Raw genomic sequence first — 23,410 nt, forward strand, 5'->3', positions numbered from 1 at the left:
ATGACGATTCTGTAACTACCAATTTGTACTTTTTAGTCCCTTCACCTTTTTTTGCCCATTTCCTCCAACCTTCCTCCCATCTGGCATCCATCAAAACTGTTCTCTGTATCTGTGCCTCTGTTTCTGTTCTGCTTATTTGTTTATTTTGTTTTTTTAGATTCAGTTGTTGATAGTTGTGTATATATTGGCATTTTATTGCTCAGAATTTTGATCTTCTTTTTCTTCTTCTTAAAGAAGACCCTTTCACATTGCTTATAGTAGTAGTTTGGTGGTGATGAACTCCTTTAGCTTTTCCTTGTCTGGGAAGCTCTTTACCTGTCCTTTGATTCTAAATGATAGCTTTGCGTAGTAGAGTAATCTAGGTTGCAAGACCTTGCTTTTCATCACTTTGAATATTTCTTGCCAATCCCTTCCAGTCCACAGTTTCTTTTGAGAAATCAGTTGACAGTCTTATGGGAGCACCCTTGTAGATAACTAACTGCTTTTCTCTTGCTGCTTTTAAGATTCTCTCTTTGTATTTAACCTTTGGTATTTTAATTATGATGTGTCTTGCTGTGAGCCTCTTTGCATCCATCTTGTTTGGAACTGCCTGGGACTCCAGAAGTTTCTGTCTTCCAGTCTCAGTCTCCACTGGTTTTTACAGCCAGAAGTTATGGAGACTTGTCTTCTTGGCACTGGAACCCTGGGCTGGGGGCCTGATTATGGGACTGGGACCCCTTGCTCCTGAGGGATCCCTCCCAATTTTTACCTGCCTCACGTGGGTATGGGACCATTCTACGTCTCTGCATCTCTTCCTCTCCTACCAGTCTCGATGTGGTTTCTTCTTTAATCCTGTGGTTGTAGGATTTTCATTCAGCTTGATTTCTGACAGTATTGACTGTGGCAGTTCTATAGTTTAGTTGTAATTTATATTCAGTCAGCAGGTCGTACTAAGTGCCTACTATTTACCAAGTAGACACAGAAGTTTCCGTATAGTTATATTAGTAGAAGAAAAGCCTTTGTGGATGCAGGCGACACCTGTGACAGTGACGTTAAAGTGTTTTGTGAGAGTGGCAGCAAATAGCTTCTGTGGTGCTACCCCCAGAGCTGGCGTTGATGCTGTCAGTGTCCCTGCCCTTGCCTCAGGAGCTGCCAGTGTTTCTTTCCTCTGTCTCCGCCATGTTAACTAGTTCAGGACCCCCACTTGGTGGTTGTAACTCGCTGGGAACCCATTGTCATTTAGAGGAAGACAAATGCAAAGAAGGCTGTCAAGAACTTGAAAATTCTATTAACTTCACTCAGCCAGAGAGCCAGCGTTGTAGCATCTTCACTGCCCTCAGATTATGGTGGGGCAGAGAGAACGCTGTCCGCAGAGACTGGGCGAGTCAGCAGTCTGCACCTCTGAGCCTGGGAATGATTGATTCCTCTTATGAATGAGCTCCCAGCATCATATATGCTCCCCATGAGCACTGTGCTCCCCACTTAATCTCCTTATTCATTATTTATATCAGACTGGAGTTGGTGAAGTTTTTTATTCAGTGGGCTGAAATCTGTTACTTTTCATGATTTATTCTGATACTTAGATTTTCGCATAGTTGACCAATGGAATTTCCTTTCAGCTGGCTTTTGTGTCCTTTTGATGTCTACATATTGCACGCTTCCTTAATTTTTTATACAAAAAGATATTACAGGCTTATCTTAGACTTTCCCTCCCTAGAGACTAGAATCAGCCTTTTTCTAAGGAGTTTCCAGGGAATTATTTTTTTTCCTGAGGTGTCCCTACTCTTTGAGTCCCCTTCCCCATCAGCATCTGGGTGCATCCAGGGTATCCAGCCCTGACTGATGCAGCTCAGTTGGTTGGGCATCGTCCCACAAAGCAAAAGTTCACTGGTTCAATTCCTTGTCAGAGCACGTGCCTCAGTTGCGGGTTTGGTCCCCGGTTGGGATGTATACCACAGGCAGCTGATCATTGTGTCTCACACTGATGTTTCTCTCCCTCTCTTTCTTTAATAAATCTTAAAATAATAAAGGTACAGTTTTCAGTGCCTTCCCCACAACAGAACCTGAATATCCCCACTGCAATGGTCCTAAGGACCATATCCCATTAGAGCCCTGAGTACAAATCACTTGTTTTTTTTTTTTAAAGATTTTTTTTTTTTTTTAATTTTGAGAGAGAGGAGAAGGTAGGGAGAAAGAGAGGGAGAGAAACATCAATGTGTGGTTGCCTCTTGGGTGCCCCCTATTGGGAACCTGACCTGCAACCCAGGCATGTGCCCTGACTGGGAATGTAACTGGCGAGCTTTTGGTTTGAAGGCCAGCACTCAGTCTACTGAGCCACACCAACCAAGGCCAAATCACTTGTTTTTAAACTTCCCGTGTTTCCAGCCAATTCCAGGCCCTATTAAGGGCCTCTTTTTCTCTCTCCCACTCCCCCTTCTTCCCCTGCCCCTCTACTAACTAGAAATACTTTTTGTTTTAAACAACCAAGAAACCTCAGGTGGACACATCACCCAGGGGATTTTATCTACAGGGGCCTCAGACCAGTAATGAGACCCTGTTGGGTACCACTCATGTGCAACTGCAGTGGCATTAGGGAGTCCTGTGGCAACAGGGAAGAAGATCAAGAGTAAAATGAGTAGCCAGAGCTTTGGAATGACGTATAGTATTTTTACAAAGGGTCTCATGGTACAGAGAGTGCGGTGTTAGGGTTCTTTTCAGAGGGGACATTTTTAAGAAGGAAAGTGGCTCTCCCAGTCTTGGTCCCCTCTTAGGACAATCTTATAACCACTTTTTTCTTAGGAAGGACTTGAGAGTAGGATTGATGTTGAGGCTACAGTATCCAGAGAGGGAGTGATAAGCAGCTGCCACTGGGAGATGTCAGGGGTCTTCTTGTGAGGGTTTAGTGTTGAACAAAACTACAGCTTTGGATTCAGGGTATCTTGGCCTTCCCAGACTTATTGGAGCTGGGGTGCCTTCACCATACACAGAAGACTTCCTGCATAACCGGCTTTCCAACGGGGACATGCACCCTGAGGGCCGGAGAGTACAGCTGGCTTAGGGGTGACACTGAGTGACTCCTGAAGAAATTCAGGCTGAGGTCTGTCACCCTGCCAATCTGGGCAACTCCCCACCAGACTCCTGAGCCAGAAAGCCCTTGCAGCTCCTTTGAGGGCCCCCTTAATAAATCCCCTTGCCGAAATGGAATTCTCAAAAGTATAAGTCAGTTTAGTGTACTCGAAAGAATTCATGCCTTTGTTTTTTTCTTTTTCCCAAGAGAAGAACTTCCCATACATGGCTTCTGAAAGCTGAGTAAAACGTATCAGAGGTTTCTCTAGAGCCCCTGAGTATGTGTGACTGCAGGTTCTGACTGAGGGCTGTTTGGAAGACATTTGTTGGGGTGTCATGTAGTGGTTGCCCTAGAATATAGATTTATTGTCAGAGATGACGGACATTGTCTAATGGAAATCAGAAATATTTTAGTCTGTGAATACCGATTGGTTAATGATTTTAAAAGTCATATTATAATATTAATGAGTAGACTTTTGTAATAAAAAACAATTCTTGTCCTGGCTGGTGTGGCTCAGTGGGTTGAGTGCTGGCCTGTGAACCAAAAGATTGCCTCTTTGATTCCCAGTCAGGGCACATGCCTGGGTGTGGGCCAGGTCCCTGGTCGGGGCCGTGTGAGAGGCAACTAACTGATGTTTTTTTTTTTTCCTTCTCTTTCTCCCTCCCTGCCCCTCTTTCTAGAAATGAATATATAAAATCTTTAAATGATAAAAATAAATAAATAAAAGAATTCTTTTACACTTACCATTTTGTTTTTAGGGAAAGAGTGATGTTCATAAGGAAGTCATACCTTTGGATTGCAAGCAGAGAAATAAGGCAAATGAAAGTATGTCATTAATGAAGGATCCTTCATGCCAGATTCAAATTCTAGACTCATCTGTACATGCTAGCACACCTATAGGACTTCCAGGTAAAGACTCTGGTAATTTTCTTGACGTCTTTCATCTTAAAATGCATACATACTCATTCCTGAGCTATTGGTTGTACAATTTTAAATCAGCTAGCAAACCAAGTATACATGCTTTCTTAGTTCTGTTTCACATGGTACTGATGATACTTCGAAAGTCATTTTTCTTTCACTGTAACTGCTTTCCTACCTTGTTTATTCCCTGACTTACTGAGTGCTTTCTGTATGCCATGCACTGTGCTAGACCTTGGAGATGGACCAAGTCCAACAGGCAGGTGCACAGCTCCTGCCCTCATGGAGCTTAGTCTGTGAGGGCTTAAGGCAGAGGCGTAGGTAACTGTAATTTGAGGTGGAATGTGATTCTGTTCAGAAGAGAGGTGTACGTGGTGTTAACAGTGACTGGTATCTAACTAGAACAGGTCGTATTCACATACAGCCTTTAAAGGAAGGGCTGCAGGGGACCCTGAAAGTGCTCGGGTCTGCTGTTGGGGAAGGGCATTCAGGGCAGAGAGAACAACATGAGCAAAGTCCCCGGAATGGAAACCCCCCCAGCAAACACAGGGCGAAGGTCCTTCGCAGGGGTGTAGGGTTGGAGTGGAGCACCGGAAGGCGAAAGTCAAGAGGCGCTCTGCTGCGGAGGGCCTCATGTGTCTGCCTGCGGTGAGCGGCAGCAAGGTCAGAGTCGTGTTGTAGAAAGATTGTTGAACTGAGAGATGGAGGTACTGTGGGCTGAAGAGCCTCACTCAGCCTCCTCCTCAGGGCAGCCTGGGGAGGCAGGATCTTCCCTGTGTGCTGCTCTGTGACAGAGGCACAGAAGTCCACTCTAGCCCGAGTCCACTGAGGATCAGCATCCTGGTTCACATACAGGTACTCATCAAGTATTGATTGCATACCTGCCATGCTCCAGAAACATTTCTAGGTGCTTGCAGTACATCACTAAAAAAAAAAAAATGAAGGAAGAAGAGGGGAAGGAGAAGAAGATAGGCAATATACAATAAATAGCAATGACGTGGTGTGTTAAGAGGGGTTCCAGAGGGAATGGGAGAGAGATGGGTGGGCAGGCTCTACATTTAATATGGTGGGCAGGGTAGGCCTCCCTGAGCAACACATGTTCGGCAATAGGCTTTTAAAGTCCCAACTTTGTTCTGTAGCAGCACAGGGACAGTGCAGTGGTTTACTTGCCTCTTTGTATGTATATAGAAGCTGGCAAAATCTGAAAGTTTGGTATTTTACAACTCAGATGCTGAAAATGCAGAAGCGCCATCTCAGAAGCCCATCACGCAAAAGGCAGTTACTCCAAGTCCTGAGCAGGTGTTTGCTGAATGTTCCCAGAAAAGGATTTTGGGATTATTAGCGGCCATGTTACCTCCCTTAAAGTTGGTAAGAGACAAACGGTGTTTTCTTTTTAAAAGAGGGATAGTGTGATGCATAGAAAAAAAATTTCTGTAAGCCGTGTACTGAAACCAACTATTAATAGCAATCATTTGTGTATCCCTGAGGGTAGGGTTATAAATCAGAAGGAGAATTGTTTATTTCTACAGTTGATTTTACACCAGCCATTTTTAAAGACATTGCGTAATTCCTTTGGCACTAGGACAGTTGTAAATAATACACGAAAGGAATGCAATTCTTAGTTGGTGTTTTTACATGGAAAAAAAACAATTTTTTCTTCCTCTCAGCAGGATCCCACAGTCCCCCTGATAGACCTGGAGCACGTCCTTCCACTCATGTTTCAGGTTGTCATCTCAAACGCAGGCCACCTGAATGAAACCTACCACCTCACCCTAGGTCTTCTTGGCCAGTTAATCATCCGCCTTTTGCCGTCAGAGGTAGATGCCGCAGTGATCAAGGTCCTCTCAGCCAAACACAACCTATTTGCTTCAGGGGACAATTCTGTCGTGCCAGATGGCTGGAAGACCACCCATCTGCTGTTTAGCCTGGGAGCTGTGTGCCTGGACAGGTAGCCACCCCCACTCTGCTCTACCTTGGTGTTCATTTCTTTAAGTCTGGTTATTGATTAATTTTAGCGTGCTTCAGTGCTATTGCGTGGGAATCTTACATGAGAATAGAATTAGTTTTATTATCGCCCTGGCTGGTGTGGCTCAGTAGGTTGAGTGCCAGCCTGTGAACCAAAGGGCCGCTGGTTCGTTTCCCAGTCAGGGCTCATGCCTGGGTTGCAGGCCATGTCCCCAGTAGGGGGCACATGTGAGGCAACCACACAGTAATGTTTCTCTCCCTTTCTTTTTCCCTTCCCCTCTGTCTAAAAGTAAATAAGTGAAAATCTTTAAAAAACAATAAAATAATTAATTAGTTTGACTATCAGTGTTGTCAATAGACATTAAACTGAGCTTAAAACCCACATTCAAACAGCCATGCAGTCTAGGCACTATCTGTTGTTTCAGCTCTCTGGTTTGTTTTTTCCTGAGAGCGGTTAATATAGGCTCCGGAGTTGAAGAAAATAGATCTGTTTTCATTGTAAAAATAACAATCACAATACCAAATTCATAAAACAGAAATGAAGAATAAAAATCACCCTGGCTTATACCATATTTAATGCATCTGATGCTATTTTAATATATTTCCTTCCAACAACAAAAAATGAGATAAAAATCAACAACAGAACAAAAAAATATATATTTTCTAACAAGCTTTTTTCCATTGTGAGTGTGCACCATTGCGCACACATGTGTAACTTTTATAGAGCTTTTTAAAAACATAGCTATAGATTGAATGTATAAGTAACAGGTCTTAGTTTTTTTCCGCTTACCACTATATGAAAAGCATCATTTTGGTAGTTTTTAACCAATTGATGAATGGCTTTTTGGCGTGCTTCCGGATTTGCCTTGGAATGTAGCAGGCTTTGCTGAGTTGCCTTTGGAGCCTGTGCACCGCCACCTAATGGAGCTCTTGCCTTCCAGCCGGGTAGGTTTGGACTGGGCGTGCTCCATGGCAGAGATCCTGCGGTCACTCAACAGTGCCCCGTTGTGGCGTGACGTCATCGCCACCTTCACAGACCACTGCATCAAGCAGTTGCCTTTCCAGCTGAAACACACCAACATCTTCACCCTGCTAGTGCTGGTCGGCTTCCCCCAGGTACATCACCCTGAAGGCCTGGCCATTTCTTTCACTTCATCACACACATCAAAGTATCTGTAGCATACACCTTTGAGACTTTTTTCCTTCAGTTAAACATAATTTGCTTGTATAGTATTGATATATTTTCAAGATAATGGGATAGTTTGTTTAATTTGCATTTTCAACAATTTAGTCATTTGATTCCTTTTGGTAGCCAGTAGTTGGCTTTAGGTAATAGTAACTGTAATGTAGTAAATTACAAAGCTTTTCGAAGTACAGTTGTTTTTCACTTTGGGATTCATCCTGATCTCATTTCTAATATTTATATCTCTCAACTGGTTGGGACAAAGAGGAATCATGGCTTCCTCATCCAGCAAGCTCTTAAACCAGTTCTGTGCCAGGCCTGTGTCAGGCTCTGGACTTAGAGATGAGAAGAATCCAATTCTTGAGTGCTTGTTGAAGTCAGGAACACAAGCAGAAGGGACTGGGTTTGTGTCTAATTAAGTACTCTTTCCTGTGCCTGTGTGCCATTGAGTTGTTTTCTCTTTCATGTTCTAGGTTCTGTGTGTGGGGACCCGCTGTGTTTATATGGATAATGCCAATGAGCCACATAATGTGATCATCTTGAAGCACTTTACTGAGAAAAACAGGGCTGTGATCGTTGATGTTAAAACTCGGAAAAGGAAAACAGGTCCCAAGCATAATTATTTCTTCTAAAAATGGAAGAAAGTTGTCTAATCTCTGCATACTCTAAAATCAGTGATGATACCTTGGTTCTTGCCCCTGCTTGTGATTTCTTTTTTAAAAAGTTACAGCTCTAAGCTTCTTTTTTCTCATCTCTGAAATAATGATAATTAGGATCAATTTGAAGGCCCTTTGCATTATGTTATTTTGTTTATATGCTCTCTGTTTTGGGGTTGGTCAGATGTTTACATTCTGAATGTTTAATTTTTCTACTTGTCTGTGTCATTTGTTTTCTAATACATAATTTAAACGTTATGGAGTCAGGTGGCTACATGAGTGTAAAATAACTTAGAATAATTGTGTTGGCATTCATGTCACTTTCCATTTTGTTCATCAACAGAACAGTGAAAGTATATCATAAATGCCTTTGACTTAATTTGCCAAATCCCAAACAGCCTGGAGTATCTAACCATTATGTGCCCAGTTCCATTTCTGAAAAACTTATCTTCCTTCTACTCAGCTTCCACATTAGGCACTGTCAGCGCTATTTTTGTGTATGGTATGAGGTAAACATGAAGATTCTTTTTTTTTTTTTAATTTTAGAGAAAAGAAAGGGGCGAGAGAAAGAAACACTGATTTGTCATTCCACTTATTTATGCATTCATTGGTTGATTCTTATATGTGCCCTGACTGGGGATTGAACCCACAACCTTGGTGTATTTGGATGATGCTCTAACCAACTGTGCTACCTGGCCAGGGCTTCTGCTCCTCTTCTTCCTCTTCCCCTTCTCCTCCTCCTCCTCCTCCTCCTTTGTATATGAATATCCAGTCATTCTAGGACCATTTGTTAAACAGATTATTCTATCTCCATTAAATTATTTTTGATACCTTTGTTGAAAATTAATTGACCTATATGTGTGTGTTTATGAACTTTATGTTCCATTAATCTATACATCTGCCCTTACTTGAAAAGTACATTATCTTAACTATTGTAGATTTATACTAAGTTTTAAAGTCAGGTTCTCCAGCTTCGTATTGTTTTTCAGAATTGCTCTGGCTGCTCTAGTTCCTTCACCTTTTCGTGTGTGTTAGAACCAGGTGTCAGTTTCTATGAAAGGAGGTGCCGGGGTTTTCACTGCTGTCACACGGACTCTGCAGATCCAGTGCAGGGAGCACGGACATCTTAACAACATTAAGTCTTTGGCTCATGGGCATGCTATACCTCTTCCTGTATTTAGGGAATAAATTTAGGTCTTATAAAATGTAGGTTTTTAATTTCTCTCAGCCTGTCTTCTCTCATTCCTGATTTTGATAATTTGTGTCTTCTCTTTTTTGTTTTTTGAACTATCTAACCAGAGATTTATCAACTTGCTTGGTCTTTTCAAAGAACCAGCTTTTGGTTTCATTTACTTTTCTCTATTATGTATCTGTTGTCTGTTTCATTGATTTCTATCTTTATCATTAATTCCTTATTTCTTCTTGCTTTGAGTTTCACTTGCTCTTTTTTCTTTTTCTAGTTTCTTAAATTGAAAGTCTAAATCACTAATTTGAGACCATTCTTTTTTGTTAATTGAAGCACTTTAATGCTGTGATTCCCTCTAGGTGAGGCTTTAGGCATAGCCATAATTTTTGATATATTGCATTATCTTTTTCATTAAGGTAGGAATATTTTTTATTTATTGTATGATTTTTCTTTGTTGTGTGGGTTATTTAAAAGCTTGTTGTTTAATTTTCTAGTATTTGCGTTATATTCCAAATACTTTGTGTTACTGACTTTAAGTTTAATTCCATTTTGATCAGAGAATATACTTTGAGCATAGTTTCAATCCTATTAAGATTATTGTTTGTTTTATGGTCCAGATGTGGTCTGTTTTGAATGAGGATCCATGTGCACTCCATGAGAGCGCATACATTATGTTATGGGTGGAGGATCCTTTGACATTTAGGTCAAGTCAATTGATAGTGTTGTTCAAGTCCTCTGTGTTCTTACTGAGTTTCTATCTATTCTAACAATAACTGAAAGAGGAATGTATTGAGGTCTCCAACTGTAATAATGTGTATGTCTGTTTCTCATTTCATTATGAAATGTCCCTTTTTATCTCTGCTATTTCTTGTTCTGAAATCTCCTTTAATATTTATGTAGCCTCTGTAGCTTTTTCTTTAATACTAACATTTGCATGATATATCTTTTTCCATCCTTTCATTTTAACCTGCTTGTGCCTACAATTAAAGTGGATTTCTTGTAGATAGCACATAGTGTAATCTTCATTTTTAATCTAGTTTGACAGTCCCTGCCTTTTAATTGAGATGTTTAGATTATTTGCATGTAAAGCAGTGATCAAGATGGTTAAGTTGAACTCTACTACCTTCCTGCTTTTTTTTTTCTTTCTAATTTTTTTTTAAAGTCCTGCCCCGGCTTTTTCTGCTGCTACTTGTAGGACTTTTTTTTTTTTTAAGATTTTATTTATTGATCTTTAAAGAGGAAGGGAAGGAGAGAAGAAGAGAAATATCAATGTGTGGTTGCGTCTTGTGAGTCCCCTGCTGGGAACTGGCCTGCAACCCAGGCATGTGCCCTGAATGGGAATCGAACCACGATCGTGTGGTTCGCAGGCCTGCGCTCAATCCACTCAACTACACCAGCCAGGGCTACCTTCCTGCTTTTTAAATGATTTGTCTCATCTGTTCTTTGTACCTTTTTCCCTCATCTTCGGCCATCTTTTTTTTAATATATTTTATTGATTATGCCATTACATTTTTTCTATTTCCCCCTTCATTCCCCTCTACCCTGCTGTCTTTTTTATTTTACATTTCATTTTATCCCTATTATTGGCTTGTATACTATAACTTTATTTTTTAGGGGTTGCTGTAGGGTTTACAATAGTTACCTTCAAATAATATTTTAGTATGATGCATTAAGGTTGCATTAAGGTTTATAATGTACCCTGGTAACTGATCAGTCAGTTTTCAAACAATATTATGCTACTTCACATAGTGAGGAAACATTTTATACTCCTGTCCCCCATCCTTTGTGTTGCTGTCACAGATTTTACTTCTGCATGACATAAACTTACCAATACATTACTTATTTTTGTTTTTAAAATGTCATTTTTTACAAGATTTAAAAATGAGAAAGCCATATTTTTTATACATAGCCACATGTTTACCATTCCTCATGCTCTCATTTCTTTGTGTAGGTTCAAATTTCCATTTGTTTCTTTTTTTTTTTTTTTTTTTTTGGCCTGTTAAGGGATATACTTCTCTTAACATTTCTTGCAGTGAAAGTCTGCTGTTATAAAGTCTTTGTTTTGGTTTGTCCTACCAAATCAAAGAAATATTTATTTTGACTTCATCGTGGAGAGTTCATTTTACTAAGTAAAACATGGTGAGAGTTTTTCTTTGAATACTTTGAGATATTGATCCATTTTCTTCCAGCTTGCATAGTTTCTGCCATAAAGTATGCTGTTATTCTCTGATATTCTTCATAATGTGTATTTTTTTCTGTGATTGCTTTTAAGATTTTTCTCTTAATCACTGATTATTTGCATTTTGATTATGGTGTGCGTTGGTATGATTTTCTTCATGTTTCTTCAGCTTGGGGATTTATTGAGCTACTGGTTTTGTGCATTTATAGTTCTTGTCAAATTTGGAAAAATTTTGACCATTATGCCTTCAAATACTTTTTTGGCCCCCTACTAAGATATTTCCACTCTCACTATTAGGAAGACAAAATTCTCCCAGCTCTATATGAGTTCCAAGAATTGTTCTGCCTGCTGCTTTTGGGTAGTTCTTTTTTAGAACTAGGTTGTTTCCTATCTAAATAGTTTCCTCTCACATTTCTGCAGATCAATTCTCAGTCAAAGACTTGTGAGGAACCTCCTATAGATATCTGGAGAAATGTCCCATTCATAGTCTGTCTTTCTTTTTCTATTTTTTTTCTCTCTCTCTCCCTCCCTTCCTTTTCCCTCCCTTTCTCTCCCCCCTCATCTCCCTTCTCTATGATATTCTGCCTCATAAATTCTAGCTGCCTTGATTTCCTTGAATACTGATGTCTGTCTCCTCAATTCATTGAGACTTCTGAACTCTGCTGCTCTGCAGTCTGGACATTATTTCCAGATAGCCAGAGCTATTGGAGGGCTCACCTGGTTTATGTCCCTTCTCTTAGGGATCCATAGTCCTGTATTACCTGTTACCCAATGGCTGCAAACAATTGTTTCATGTATTTTCAGTGTTCTGGTTGTTTCAGATAGAAGAGTAAATCCAATCTCTCTTACTCAGTCTTGCTTGGAAATGGAAGTCTGTCATGTGTACTGTATTTAAGAACTTCCTTTAACAACCTTTGTCTTCTTTTGGAGAAAACTTGCTTGTGCACAGTAGCAGAAGTGTGAATTTTCTTTTTCAGTTGCTTGGTGAAGAACTAGCCTTAAATACAATGGCTAAGTTTACAGCCAGGAGATTTGTGTTTTGCGGGTTGCAGTTTTTGCCTCACTAAAAGACATTACTAGGAAAGAAATTTAGCTGTGGGGGGCATTAACTGTACTTTTGGTGTCTTCTTTTGCTGCCTGACATCACTTCAGTGAAGGACTACCAGCTGGTCCAGAAAGGAGGAGGACAGGAATGCAGTGACTCTCAGGCCCAGCTGAGCCAATATTCCCAGCACTTCGCCTTCATTGCCAGTCACCTTCTGCAAACCAGCATGGACAGCCATTGTCCTGAGGCAGTGGAAGCAACTTGGGTCCTGTCCCTGGCCCTCAAAGGGTTATATAAAACACTAAAGGTAATGGTTTGCTTCTTCCATCAGCTACTGAACCTAGCTGTGATTTAACATCTGCAGGGCATTAACTAGGAGGAAATACCATCTGATTTTGATGGATGGTTAACCATAGCATTTCAGTTATTTTTAGAAATGGTTGGGGCCTTGCACAAGGATAACTTTAAAGAAGAAACAGAATTTCTCTGATAGTTGGGGCTTTCTGTAGTTTTCCAGTATTGTTTTGTTGGAAGCAGGTACTACTGCCTAATGGCACATAAACTTGGAAGGTGAGAAGACAAATGGACTGAATGTTTTCTCACTTCCCTTTGAACCACAGCTCCTTCTGGTTCATAGGACATGATGAAGGGGAGATAAAGGGGCTAGCATCCTATGGGATCTTTGGGCGATAGGTTTGTCAGTTGGGGTGGGAAGAGGCGAACGAGTTACAGAGCTGGGCAATAATTGATGTGGAAATGAGAAGTCTTGACTTATGGAGAACATGATTCTTCTGCTCTCTGAGGGGCGTGGGTAGGGAGGAAGGGATCGCTTTAGGATGGTCTTCCCAGCAGAGCTAGGCATAAAAGGATTTCATTTGAAAAGTTGGTGAGTTCCTTGACTTTGGCAGCACCAGTGAGGAAGCCACAGAAAGACTCAAATATCACAGGAGACTGGTGGGATAGCCTATCAGTTCTGGCCCAGCCCTGAGGATTTGCAGGTTTAGGATTGACATCCACTCTTTGTTGATACCATGGCATTTGTCCCAGTCTGCTGTGGTTTTAATTGTTGCATTACTAGGTAAGAGAAAATAAACTCCATAAGGGCACAGACTGTTTCTGTCTTTGAATCCTGCAATCGGGCAATACTGTTGAACACTAAGTGCCAGCTGGAACTACATACGTAGTTTTGAACTGGAAAGAAGGTCCCAGACCTCATGGAGCTTACAGTCTAAATTAGAGGCAAGAAAGATCCTGCAGGAAGACTATCATGAGTCAGAAAAAGCCTTTCTGAGAAGGTGAAATTTGAGGTGACAGGTAAGTCCGGGCAGAGTGCTGCATGCTGGGAGAGCAGCGACCTCCAGGAGCAGGCACAGTTATCAGGGAGCAGAGAGAACACCTCCAGGGATTCAGGGTAGCACCAGAGAGGCAGATGAGGACACGGAAGCAGGCTGGAGCCTGTAGAACCTTGTCAGCTATGACTAGGAACTTGGATTTTATTTTAAAGAGCAGTGGGAAGTTTTTCAGAAGGTAGCAAGCAGGAGAGGAACAAAAAACCTCTGTTCTTAGCATAGGACTTGCCATGTATTTGACTTCCGAAATATTTATTGAGTGAATGAATTGGAGAGTGAGTGCATAGACATAGGTTATGACTAAGATTCAGAGTTTTATCCTTCCTGCTGACTCTTCACTTAAGGATGAACTTGGGCCACTAGTTGAGACTGGCCCCTGAAGGAGGCTTCCTAGTGAAGACTCCCTAGTGACCCTCACCTTCTTCATTCTGAGGCAGTTGCAAATCATTCCTTTTCTGTTTGGCAGGCTCATGATTTTGAAGAGACACACGCTACCTTCTTTCAGACTGATTTGCTGAAGCTGCTGGTGAAAAAGTGCAGCAAAGGGACTGGCTTCAGTAAAACTTGGCTCCTCCGGGACCTGGAAGTAAGGAATGAAGGTGGCTCCTTCTGCTGCCAACTGGTGCAGATTTACTGGCCTCAGTTAGTTACAGCTGCTTCTTCCCTGTGCACTGTCATGCTGTGCAGTTGTGAAAACTGTGTTTGGTATTTGTCTTCCCTTTTGGAAATAGGGACATGACACCTGTACTCCCCTGTCAGGGGAAATGAATTTGATATTTGTTCCAAGAACATTGGAAGAGAGGTATTTTATATGGAAACATTATATCATGATAATAAAGTGCTCCCTTGAATAATTATTTCCCTTTAAAGTTCCTTTGAGCTAAGATCAGTTTCTAAATTTGTCCTCACTTTTATTATTTTTTTTGTAGGATGTTAGTTAATAATTCTCATTCGATTACCATTTCCTCTAGGCTTTAAATTGCCCTTAATATAATTGCTTTGGTTCCCTGTAGAGTCTCTGTACCAAGGGGCAGCTTCAGGTCCTGGAAAGGCTGCTGCTGTGTGGAGGGTGGTCGGCCAGCCTTTCCTAGTCCCACAGAGGAGTTAGGTTTTAGGGAAATGTGCTGAAACATGTCAGTGGATAACCTGGGGAGCATCTGAGCTCTTGTTCTTAGGAAGTATTTTAACTTAAATTTTGTTTATTCAAATATAGAACCACATTGCAGAAAATTTGAAAAATAGAAAAGAAAGACAAACTTTAAAATTGACCCCCCAACACAGCTACCATTAGTATTCCCTCTGTATCTGTGATAGATAGACAGACAGACAGATTTAGATTGTATAATGAGCATGGTATTCAAATAAACTGAGAATACGATGCCGTTTTTCTAAGTGGCGCGTTTTCCTAAACACCGTTTCTAATGGCTGCCCATGACATGTGAGGGTGGTTGTCAGTGGTTGCCGTTAGTGATGCTTCATTGACCATATATATTGTGAATATAACTTTGTACATTTTCACTGGCTCAGGAACTACGAACACTTTTATAGCTCTTTTTGTAAGTAATAATTCACTTTCAACTTAGAAAATGGCCATCAGATGGTCTTAGTTCACCAAAGTGCACTCTGAAGGTACGGTATTGGTTTACACTGTCAGAGGCAAAGTTAATAAACACCCAGTTTCCTCCTAGTTTTAGTGAACATTTCTTTGATTACAAGTACCATTGGAAGTGTTTTCATGTTACTAATTTTACTTTTTGTGTGAATTCTGACAGATTTTTAAAAGTTAGGTCAAATATTTCCTGCCCTTTGAGGGTTGAGGATCTGTGTAATGCTCTTACCCACCACTCAGTCACTTTCCTGCCCCTCCTGATTTTCTTTCTGTGTAGATTTTGTCCATCATGCTGTACTCTTCAAAAAAGGAGATCAGCTCTCTGGCCGAGCACGGAGACTTGGAACTAGATGAGCGAGGGGACCAAGAGGAGGAGGTGGAACAGCCAGTCAGCAGCCCAAGTGAGCCAGAACAGAAAAAGCTAGACCCTCTCGAGAGCCTGGACGAGCCCACCAGAATATGTTTCCTGGTATGTTCTTGGGTCATGGTGTGGGCTGAGAAAGGGCTTTAAGGAATGGATTCTCTGGCTCGGACTGGGTCTTAGCCTGTACATGAAAATGCCTGTCTTTATCCTGAGAATTCACTTCCTGAGGACCCTACCTGTGTTATACAGAACAGATCCAAAGGAATGGAAAGGCCCTCACCACAGTAGTGCTTAATGTTTTTGGTTCATGGACCCAAAAGCTTTAGATCATTTCTCTTATAAAATTCACATTCAAATATACATGTAAATTTTTGCATGTAATTTCCAGGCCCATCCATAAACCCCCAAATGATAATTGGCCCTTATAGTTTCTTTGACATACTGTCTTAACTTTCCCTGGATAATCTACTCTTCCTCAGAATGATGTGAAAATGGGTGAGAGCTTGAGCTTGGAAGGTCTAACTAGATGAAGAGTAAACAGTATGGGATGGATGTCAGGAAAAAAAGTACAGTTTTTTAAAAATTAAAAAAAGTACAGTATTCTTATGTGCCAGTGGTCAGACTTGACTGTAAGGCAGCTTTGGAGAAGCTAGTAGTAAATACAGTGTGGTGTATAATTATAGACTATTAGCATTGCATTCTGTAGATACAATATTTCTTTTGATGTTTCTGTGCTTTATATTTTCCTTTGGATTTATAATAGTAATGCAGATTTTATAATCCATGTTTTAGGGCTCGTAATTTTATATGCTTTAAGTACCCATATGATACTCTTATAACCTGTGGTAACTTTAGAAAATAATTGTTTTACCACTTTTGAGTTCAGATTATCAATAACATGTGAGAGCACATTAAATTTCTTTCTCCTGCTGCCTCCCCACGGCCTGCAGATGGCTCACGATGCCCTCAATGCCCCTCTGCACATTCTCCGGGCCATATACGAACTACAGATGAAAAGGACCGATTCGTTCTTTCTGGAGGTTCAGAAGAGGTAAGGGACGTGAGATGCAGCTGAAGTGAGTGGAAGAGCACGTGAGGGCGGAACTACACCTACCTCCTGCCAACAAAATCTGGAGAAAAACTCCTGAGAGGCCAGGGAGCAGGTGTGGGGCCGGTCTGTATTTCTTCACAAAGTGATGTGAGGCCGTGCTACATCACGTGGATCATCTTCAATTGTGTCGTATGTTCCTTCAGAAAACCTTCACATCACAGTCTGCCTCTTAGAGTAAACTCGTTGTGAGTGCAGAAGTGGAGGCAGAGGCCAGGGTTTCTCTCCTGTGTCGTGCAGGGTGGGCCCTTCTGGTTCGAAAGTGTTGTTTTGTTTGTTTATTTTTTCACTACTACATATTATATTCATGCTTTTTTCTTCAAGAATTATTATAAAGTTAATAGTATTTCCTTTCTCTTGGACAGGAAGTTCAGCATTAGTTCTTGGGCTCACCTCTTAAATTTGTGTAGAACTTTACCTGTCTCCAGCTAATCTCCTCCTCCATCCCCATACCCTAGTTTTGACTTCCTATTCTCCTTTATATCCAGTGCCAATTCACTATTTCTTGTATTTTGTATTTTTATTTTTTCATATGAATTTCTAATACTTTGCCTCAAACCCTTTGTGAGATGGAGCGGAGCTGCATCGGTTAGGGCATAACCTAAGCTGCTGTAACTAAGAAACCCAAGAGTATCATGGGTCGAGGAAGACGCAGTTTGTCTTTCCTCTCTGAAACAGTTCAGAGGTAGGCAGCAGCCCAGGGTGAGTGGGGAGCTTTGCTCCACATGCTGACCCCACTTTGTTTTCACCTGTGTAGTCAAAGCTGCCTCACCCACAGCACCTCTCTGCTGCAGCCCAGAGGACGGGGAAGGTAGGGAGAGGGGTGCATCCTCAGTGCAGTTTTCTGAGGGTGGGCTTCACAGGTAGCACACGTTACCTCACTGGTCTCCTGCTGGTAAGAACCCAGTTGTATCGCTACATTTAGCCTCAAGGGGGGCTGGGAACCATGTCTCTAGCTCAGTGTTCTGTATCTTGCTAAATTAACACTTCAGGGAACTTTGTTTTGAAAGAAAGGCAGGATGGGTCCTGTGGGACAATTGACATTCTCTGCCACAAGGGGTGCCTGCACATCTGCATGCATGAATAAATGAACACTGAATCTAATTTGCAAAATATGGAAAGTAATAATGTAATTGCAAAATAACAGGAAAATAACTCTGGTCAACATTTCTGACAAGTTGCACTGCAGGGTAAACTCTTACCTTGCTCTAACTTACACACCTAACTTTGTGCTCCTTCTCTTCAGGTTTGATGGGGATGAGCTCACCACAGATGAGAGGATACGGTCCCTGGCTCAGAAGTGGCAGCCCAGCAGGAGCCTGAGACTGGATGAGCAGAGTGCCAAAGCCGTGGATACAGACATGATTATCTTACCGTGCTTGGTATGTCGCCTCCACCTCGGAGACAAAATGTCCGTCCCTGACACCCACCCCCAACTGTGAGAAGGGCAGGCTCTGTAATGATGGTCTTTGGGTTTGCAGTCCCGGCCCACGCACTGTGACAAGGCCACTCCTGAATCAAACCCTGTGACCCAGAAGCTGATCTCCAGTACAGAGAGTGAACTGCAGCAGAGCTATGCCAAGCAACGGCGTAGCAAGAGCGCCGCCCTCCTGCACAAGGAGCTGAACTGCAAGAGTAAGAGGGCAGTCCGGGACTACCTTTTCCGTGTGAATGAGGCCACAGCCATCCTGTACGCTCGCCACGTGCTTGCATCCTTGCTCGCTGAGTGGCCTGGGCATGTGCCAGTGAGTGAGGACATCCTGGAGCTAAGTGGCCCTGCGCACATGACCTACATTTTTGATATGTTCATGCAACTGGAAGAAAAACATCGGTGGGAAAAGGTACGTAAGCAGGCCAAGCCGGGCACTCACCCCTCTCACTCCTCTGTCCTCTCCCCACCCTGCCCCCACCCCCAAGTGTTTGAAGTCCTCCAGCAAGTGATTTTTCTGGAATAAGCTCACCTTGTGGCCATAGGACGCCCTAGCACAGGCAGCGCAGGTGACTGTTGGACTCTTCCAAGTACTGGCCTAGAGCTGAGCTCACAGCCTAGGACAGGCTTGGGGTCCAGAGTGTTTGGAATAGTGTCCATGAAACTCATCTCTGCAGTTTCCCTTTTCGTTTACATACTTGTAATGTGACTCTTTTTTTTTTTTTTAGCATTTTTATTTATCTATTTTTAGAGATGGGGGAGGGAAGGAGAAAGAGAGGGAGCAAAACAATGATGTGTGAGAGAAACATCAATAGGTTGCCTCTCACACACCCCCAACTGGGGACCTGGCCTGCAACCCAGGCGTGTATCCTGACTGGGAATCAAACTGGTGACATTTTGGTTTGCAGAATGACACCCAACCCACTGAGCTACACTAGTCGGGGCTACAAATCTAACTCTTTGTTAGTCTGTCTCTCTTCTCGTGTCCCCTAGCATTGCACTTAGTGTGGAGCCCAGGGGTCAGTGTTCATTACAACACTGACAGCCTGTTTCCATAATACAGGAAGCCTTCCAGGACAGTTTGTGTCTTCTCTTTTCAACTGTCATTTCTAGAATGGTCTACCCCAGGTCAGACTCTCTGCCAGCACTTACACCTGTCTTACACTGTGACCTAGAGGTGAAGAAATCAAGATGGGAAGCTTCTCCAAGGCTTCTGGCTTCTGGGTGCCAGACATGGGGGCTTGCCAGGGTCTGTGCCTTTTCTTAAGTCCAGTGCTCTAATGTTAAGGGTCAGTTTTGACGGGTGGAGACCATTTTTTTTCTTTTTAAATCAAATCTTCAACTTCACCTTTTAAAGTAGTGCTGGGTTAGCAATCCTTCACAGGTCTAGAAGCATCTCTTAGACCTTCTGCTGTGTAGAGCTGAAGGGTCAATAGAACAAACTGGTCTAGAATGCAGGAGCCCCAGGCACTGTCTTCCACTGAGCTGGAAAGTTTTATCACCACCTTCCCAGTTTCCAAGTGCAAATATCTTCACTCACACTTGCTACCTTCATATTCATCCCTACACTATGCCCTTGCCACCCCTACCTCCCCCCCACACACAGACACACACACAGATGCAGTGCAGGAAGATTCATTAGGAAGTGAATTTATCCTGTAATCCTTAATTTGCCTATGTCAGAACACCACCCATTTCTAAATCTCCTAGGTCCTTTCCTAGCCTCATAGCTGTGGGGTTGCTGGAATGTTTGCTGTAGCCGTGTTTCTCATTTGGAGGCGATAAAAGGGAGAAATTTGGCCCCTGCTAGTCCCTGTCTTGATATGCCATTCCCCCATTCTTGCACAGTGGAGCTGCTAATTATGCACCTCACTCTGGGCATCATGCTGCAATTGTTTATCTGCACGTCCACCCCTCTGCTAGCCTCGGGACTCTTCAGGGGCCAGGACAATCTCTGATTCGTTCTATTGGTCCTTTCGGACCTCCTTCAAGTGGTATTACCCTGAAAGTACTGCTGTGACCTGATTCACAGCAAGAGTCCTGTCCAGTGACACAGCTGGCTGGTGAGGTGGCTTGAGGGGTTGGGGTCAAGGTCCAGGATGAAGCCAGCCCCTTTGATGGGCCCTGGGTTGAAATAGACTCTCCTTTCTTCGTGATGGGACAGCTCCCAGGCCCTGCCACTAGCAGGCCTTGACATTCCCTGCCTTGTGTCTCACCAGATCCTGCAGAAGGTGCTCCAGGGCTGCCGAGAGAACATGCTGGGGACCATGGCCCTGGCTGCCTGCCAGTTCATGGAAGAACCAGGAATGGAGGTGCAAGTGAGGGAGTCAAAACACCCATATAACAACAATACCAACTTTGAGGTATGACCCAGGGTCAGCCAGGCCCACCTAGCCTCAGGGCGTGCCGCTGGCAGGACCCAAGGAGTTGCTGACAAGCAAGAGTCTCATCAGCTCCCGCAGCAGCTCTTTCCCCTCCAGACAGCCCTGGCCAAGGAAGTGCTTCCTTAGTCTAAGCTGCAGTCTGCCTCCCTGAAGCCTAAGATTCTGTACAACCAAGTCATTTTTCCTTCTGACCTGGTTTTAATAGAAATCACTGGGCCACCTGACCTTGGAGGGGAATTGACTTCCTGCAGCAAGGCTCCTTGGTGCCTTCTAGCAGTGAGTCTGTGAGTGGGTCTGAGTTTAGCCCACACTCTACCTAGCTCCTGGTGACCCCATCACATCTTGGAGACTCCTGCCCCTTTGTGTGATGACTCAGAACTGAAAAGCCTCATCTGTTCCACCCTGAACTTTGTTCCTGCAGGGGCGGGGGAGGAGTTTGGATGAGGCAAGTGTGGGATGGCCTATTATTCTCACTGACTTAATAATGCCACTTGCATTTCTTTAGCCCTTTTTGAAATGTTGGAGCTGGCAAGGCACACACTTCTAGTGGGCCAGCGCCTTCTAGCAGCAGTGATAGATGACAGAGAAACTCATGAATTTCAATAGAACTTGGTTATTGCTCAGCCGAAATTTTGTCTTGCAGAACCTTCCCATTCTCTTCCTTCAAAGCCTCTTCTCTCCCTGTGTTCCTGGGTCCAGCCCAACATAGGCACATCTAGTGAGCTACCAAGTTCTACCTCAGAGGGGACCACCTTATTCACCACCCTGACTCTCCTCCCCTTGGCCTTGCCCCAGCCCTGCCTTGCTTCCCACCAGCTGTCAGAGTGATCCTGTACAACACAGACCTAAGGCTTTCTCCCACTCACCTGTCCAGGGCTCCCCATACCCTCCAGATAAAGTCTAAACTCCTTGTTTTAGTGCACCAGCTTTCATTTCCATTTCTGCCAGCCTCTCCAGGGTCCCCCCATCCCATCCCTCAAGCTCTCATACTCACCAAGTTCACCCTTCACCCAAGACATGGCGAGCTCATCAGGCTTTCCATAGCTGTTTTGTTTGCCTGAAATGTGCTCCCCACACAGCTGCATCCCCCTCACCCGCCGTTCCTTCCTTTCTGTCCAGCTCCTCCAGTTCTCTTCATTCTTCCCAACAACCCGAACAGCTCTGCACTGGGACTCTTTTTTGCCCTCCCCTCCTTCACGCGAAGCCTGCTGGCCACACCCCAGTCTGCACAAGTGTCTCTCCTACTGTGTTTGCATCCCCGTGTGTGCCCCCACCCAGCTCGCTAGACGAGAGCTCCTGGAAGGCAGGGCTGTAGCTTACTCGTTCCTACATCCCCAGGTTGACTGGCAGGACTTGGCATGAGGTAAGCCTTCAGTAACTGACCAATACCAACAAAAATGTTCTCATTGCCTCTCTAGGATAAAGTTCACATTCCTGGTGCAATCTACCTCTCAATCAAATTCGATTCTCAGTGCAATACAGAGGAAGGCTGTGATGAACTAGCCATGGCCAGCAGCAGTGATTTTCAGCAAGATCGACACAATTTCAGTGGGTCTCAACAGAAATGGAAAGATTTTGAGCTTCCAGGTAGTAAATAAATCCTTGGTTATATCAGTTCTTAACATTGAGTATTTAAACTTAAAACTGAAAAGGGAAGTTGTTGGAGGATTTTAAACAGGGTTTGTTATATTTCGTCAGCAACGCCTCACTGGCCATTCCCTGTCACTGCGCTGTCCTGACCTGTCTCTGTTTCTCGTGTGAGCAGGAGACACGCTGTATTACCGCTTCACCTCTGACATGAGCAACACCGAGTGGGGCTACAAGTTCACTGTGACAGCTGGACATCTGGGGCGGTTCCAGACAGGTGCGCGCTCTTCTCTCTCTGTCTGCACCATCTCCCTGCCAGGGACCCTCTGTGGGTGTGAGGGCCGTAATGCCGTTGGCCTTTGTTCCGGTCAAAGCAGGTATTTTTCTCCAAGGCCTCCACAGGCTCGTCTCACAAACCCCACACACGCCACTCTCAAATGTGCTGTTTGGTTGGCTAGTTGTGAGCCTGCATGGCCGGAGAGTAGAGCTACCTAGAAAAGGTGCTTCTTATCTTTGAATTTGCTGGAGCATTTTTGCAAAAAAGGGAAAATAAAAATGTCCCTATGTTGCTTTTACAAAAGGCATCACTTCAGGTAAAATTTAAATGATCAGTTGTTACATTCTACTTATTAAAATATCTGTTTTGTGGGGGTTGCCCAGGATTTGAAATTTTGAAGCAAATGCTGTCAGAAGAAAGAGTTATTCCACACCTCCCCTTGGCCAAAATGTGGGAATGGCTGGTAGGCGTGGCCTGTCGCCAGACCGGTCATCAGCGATTAAAAGCCATTCACCTACTTCTGAGGATTGTGCGATGCTGCACCCACAGGTAAGCTGCGTTCTGGATATGCACCTTTCACTGTGTATTTGTTTTGTGAGTAACTCCTCCTACTCTGTGGCCTGCCCTTTCACTTCTGTAGTGACGTCTTTTAACATCTTCCAGTTGATCGATCATTCCCTTTATGGTAGTGCATTTGTTACCCTGTTTGGGACATTCTTGCCTTACTTGACATTCAGGTCATGAAGATGTTTTCTGTGTTATCTTCTAGAAGCTTAATTGTTTTTTCTTTCACATTTAGATCTACAGTCGACATGAAATGAATTTTAGTGAATGATATGAAGTGTAGGGGCCAAGATTAGTTGTTTCTCTCAAGGGTCTCTACTTGAATATAAAGACCACCTTTTCCCTTGCCACACTCCTGTCCCATCTTTGTCACAAAGTAGGCATCCCTCTGTACCTGGGCCTGTGTCTGGTCTCTTTTGCTCCATTGGTCTTTTTTGAATATCCTTGTGCCAGTACCACACTGTCTTAAATCTTATAGCTTTATAACAGATTTACATATCTTGTAGTATATATCCTTCAGCATAGTTCTTCAACTTTTTATTCTCTTTTATTCTATTACAG

The 23,410-nt window shown here is 43.1% G+C and overlaps 1 protein-coding gene across 3 annotated transcripts in view; it reads left to right on the forward strand.

Moving 5' to 3' along the window:
* ZZEF1 (zinc finger ZZ-type and EF-hand domain containing 1) overlaps positions 1-23,410 on the forward strand; it is a 111,301-nt gene that overhangs the window by 73,220 nt on the left and 14,671 nt on the right. For 2 of the 3 annotated variants that reach the window (XR_008392873.1, XM_053672581.1), the window contains exons 38-52: positions 3,805-3,955; positions 5,193-5,332; positions 5,632-5,912; positions 6,871-7,045; positions 7,586-7,718; positions 12,286-12,485; positions 13,994-14,113; positions 15,414-15,605; positions 16,451-16,551; positions 17,855-17,990; positions 18,090-18,449; positions 20,257-20,400; positions 21,840-22,008; positions 22,187-22,285; positions 22,669-22,834. Coding sequence is in view for 2 of the 3 variants with exons in the window: in XM_053672581.1 (XP_053528556.1) it covers positions 3,805-3,955; positions 5,193-5,332; positions 5,632-5,912; positions 6,871-7,045; positions 7,586-7,718; positions 12,286-12,485; positions 13,994-14,113; positions 15,414-15,605; positions 16,451-16,551; positions 17,855-17,990; positions 18,090-18,449; positions 20,257-20,400; positions 21,840-22,008; positions 22,187-22,285; positions 22,669-22,834 (2,567 nt within the window). In the remaining variant the exon portion in view is untranslated. The remainder of the gene's footprint in view (positions 1-3,804; positions 3,956-5,192; positions 5,333-5,631; positions 5,913-6,870; positions 7,046-7,585; positions 7,719-12,285; positions 12,486-13,993; positions 14,114-15,413; positions 15,606-16,450; positions 16,552-17,854; positions 17,991-18,089; positions 18,450-20,256; positions 20,401-21,839; positions 22,009-22,186; positions 22,286-22,668; positions 22,835-23,410) is intronic. The other variant, XM_037133064.2, reaches the window with a different exon arrangement.

This window comes from Artibeus jamaicensis, unplaced genomic scaffold (assembly GCF_021234435.1).
Source record: "Artibeus jamaicensis isolate MK-2021 breed Jamaican fruit bat unplaced genomic scaffold, CSHL_Jam_final contig_777, whole genome shotgun sequence".
In the NCBI taxonomy this organism is placed as follows: domain Eukaryota; kingdom Metazoa; phylum Chordata; class Mammalia; order Chiroptera; family Phyllostomidae; genus Artibeus; species Artibeus jamaicensis.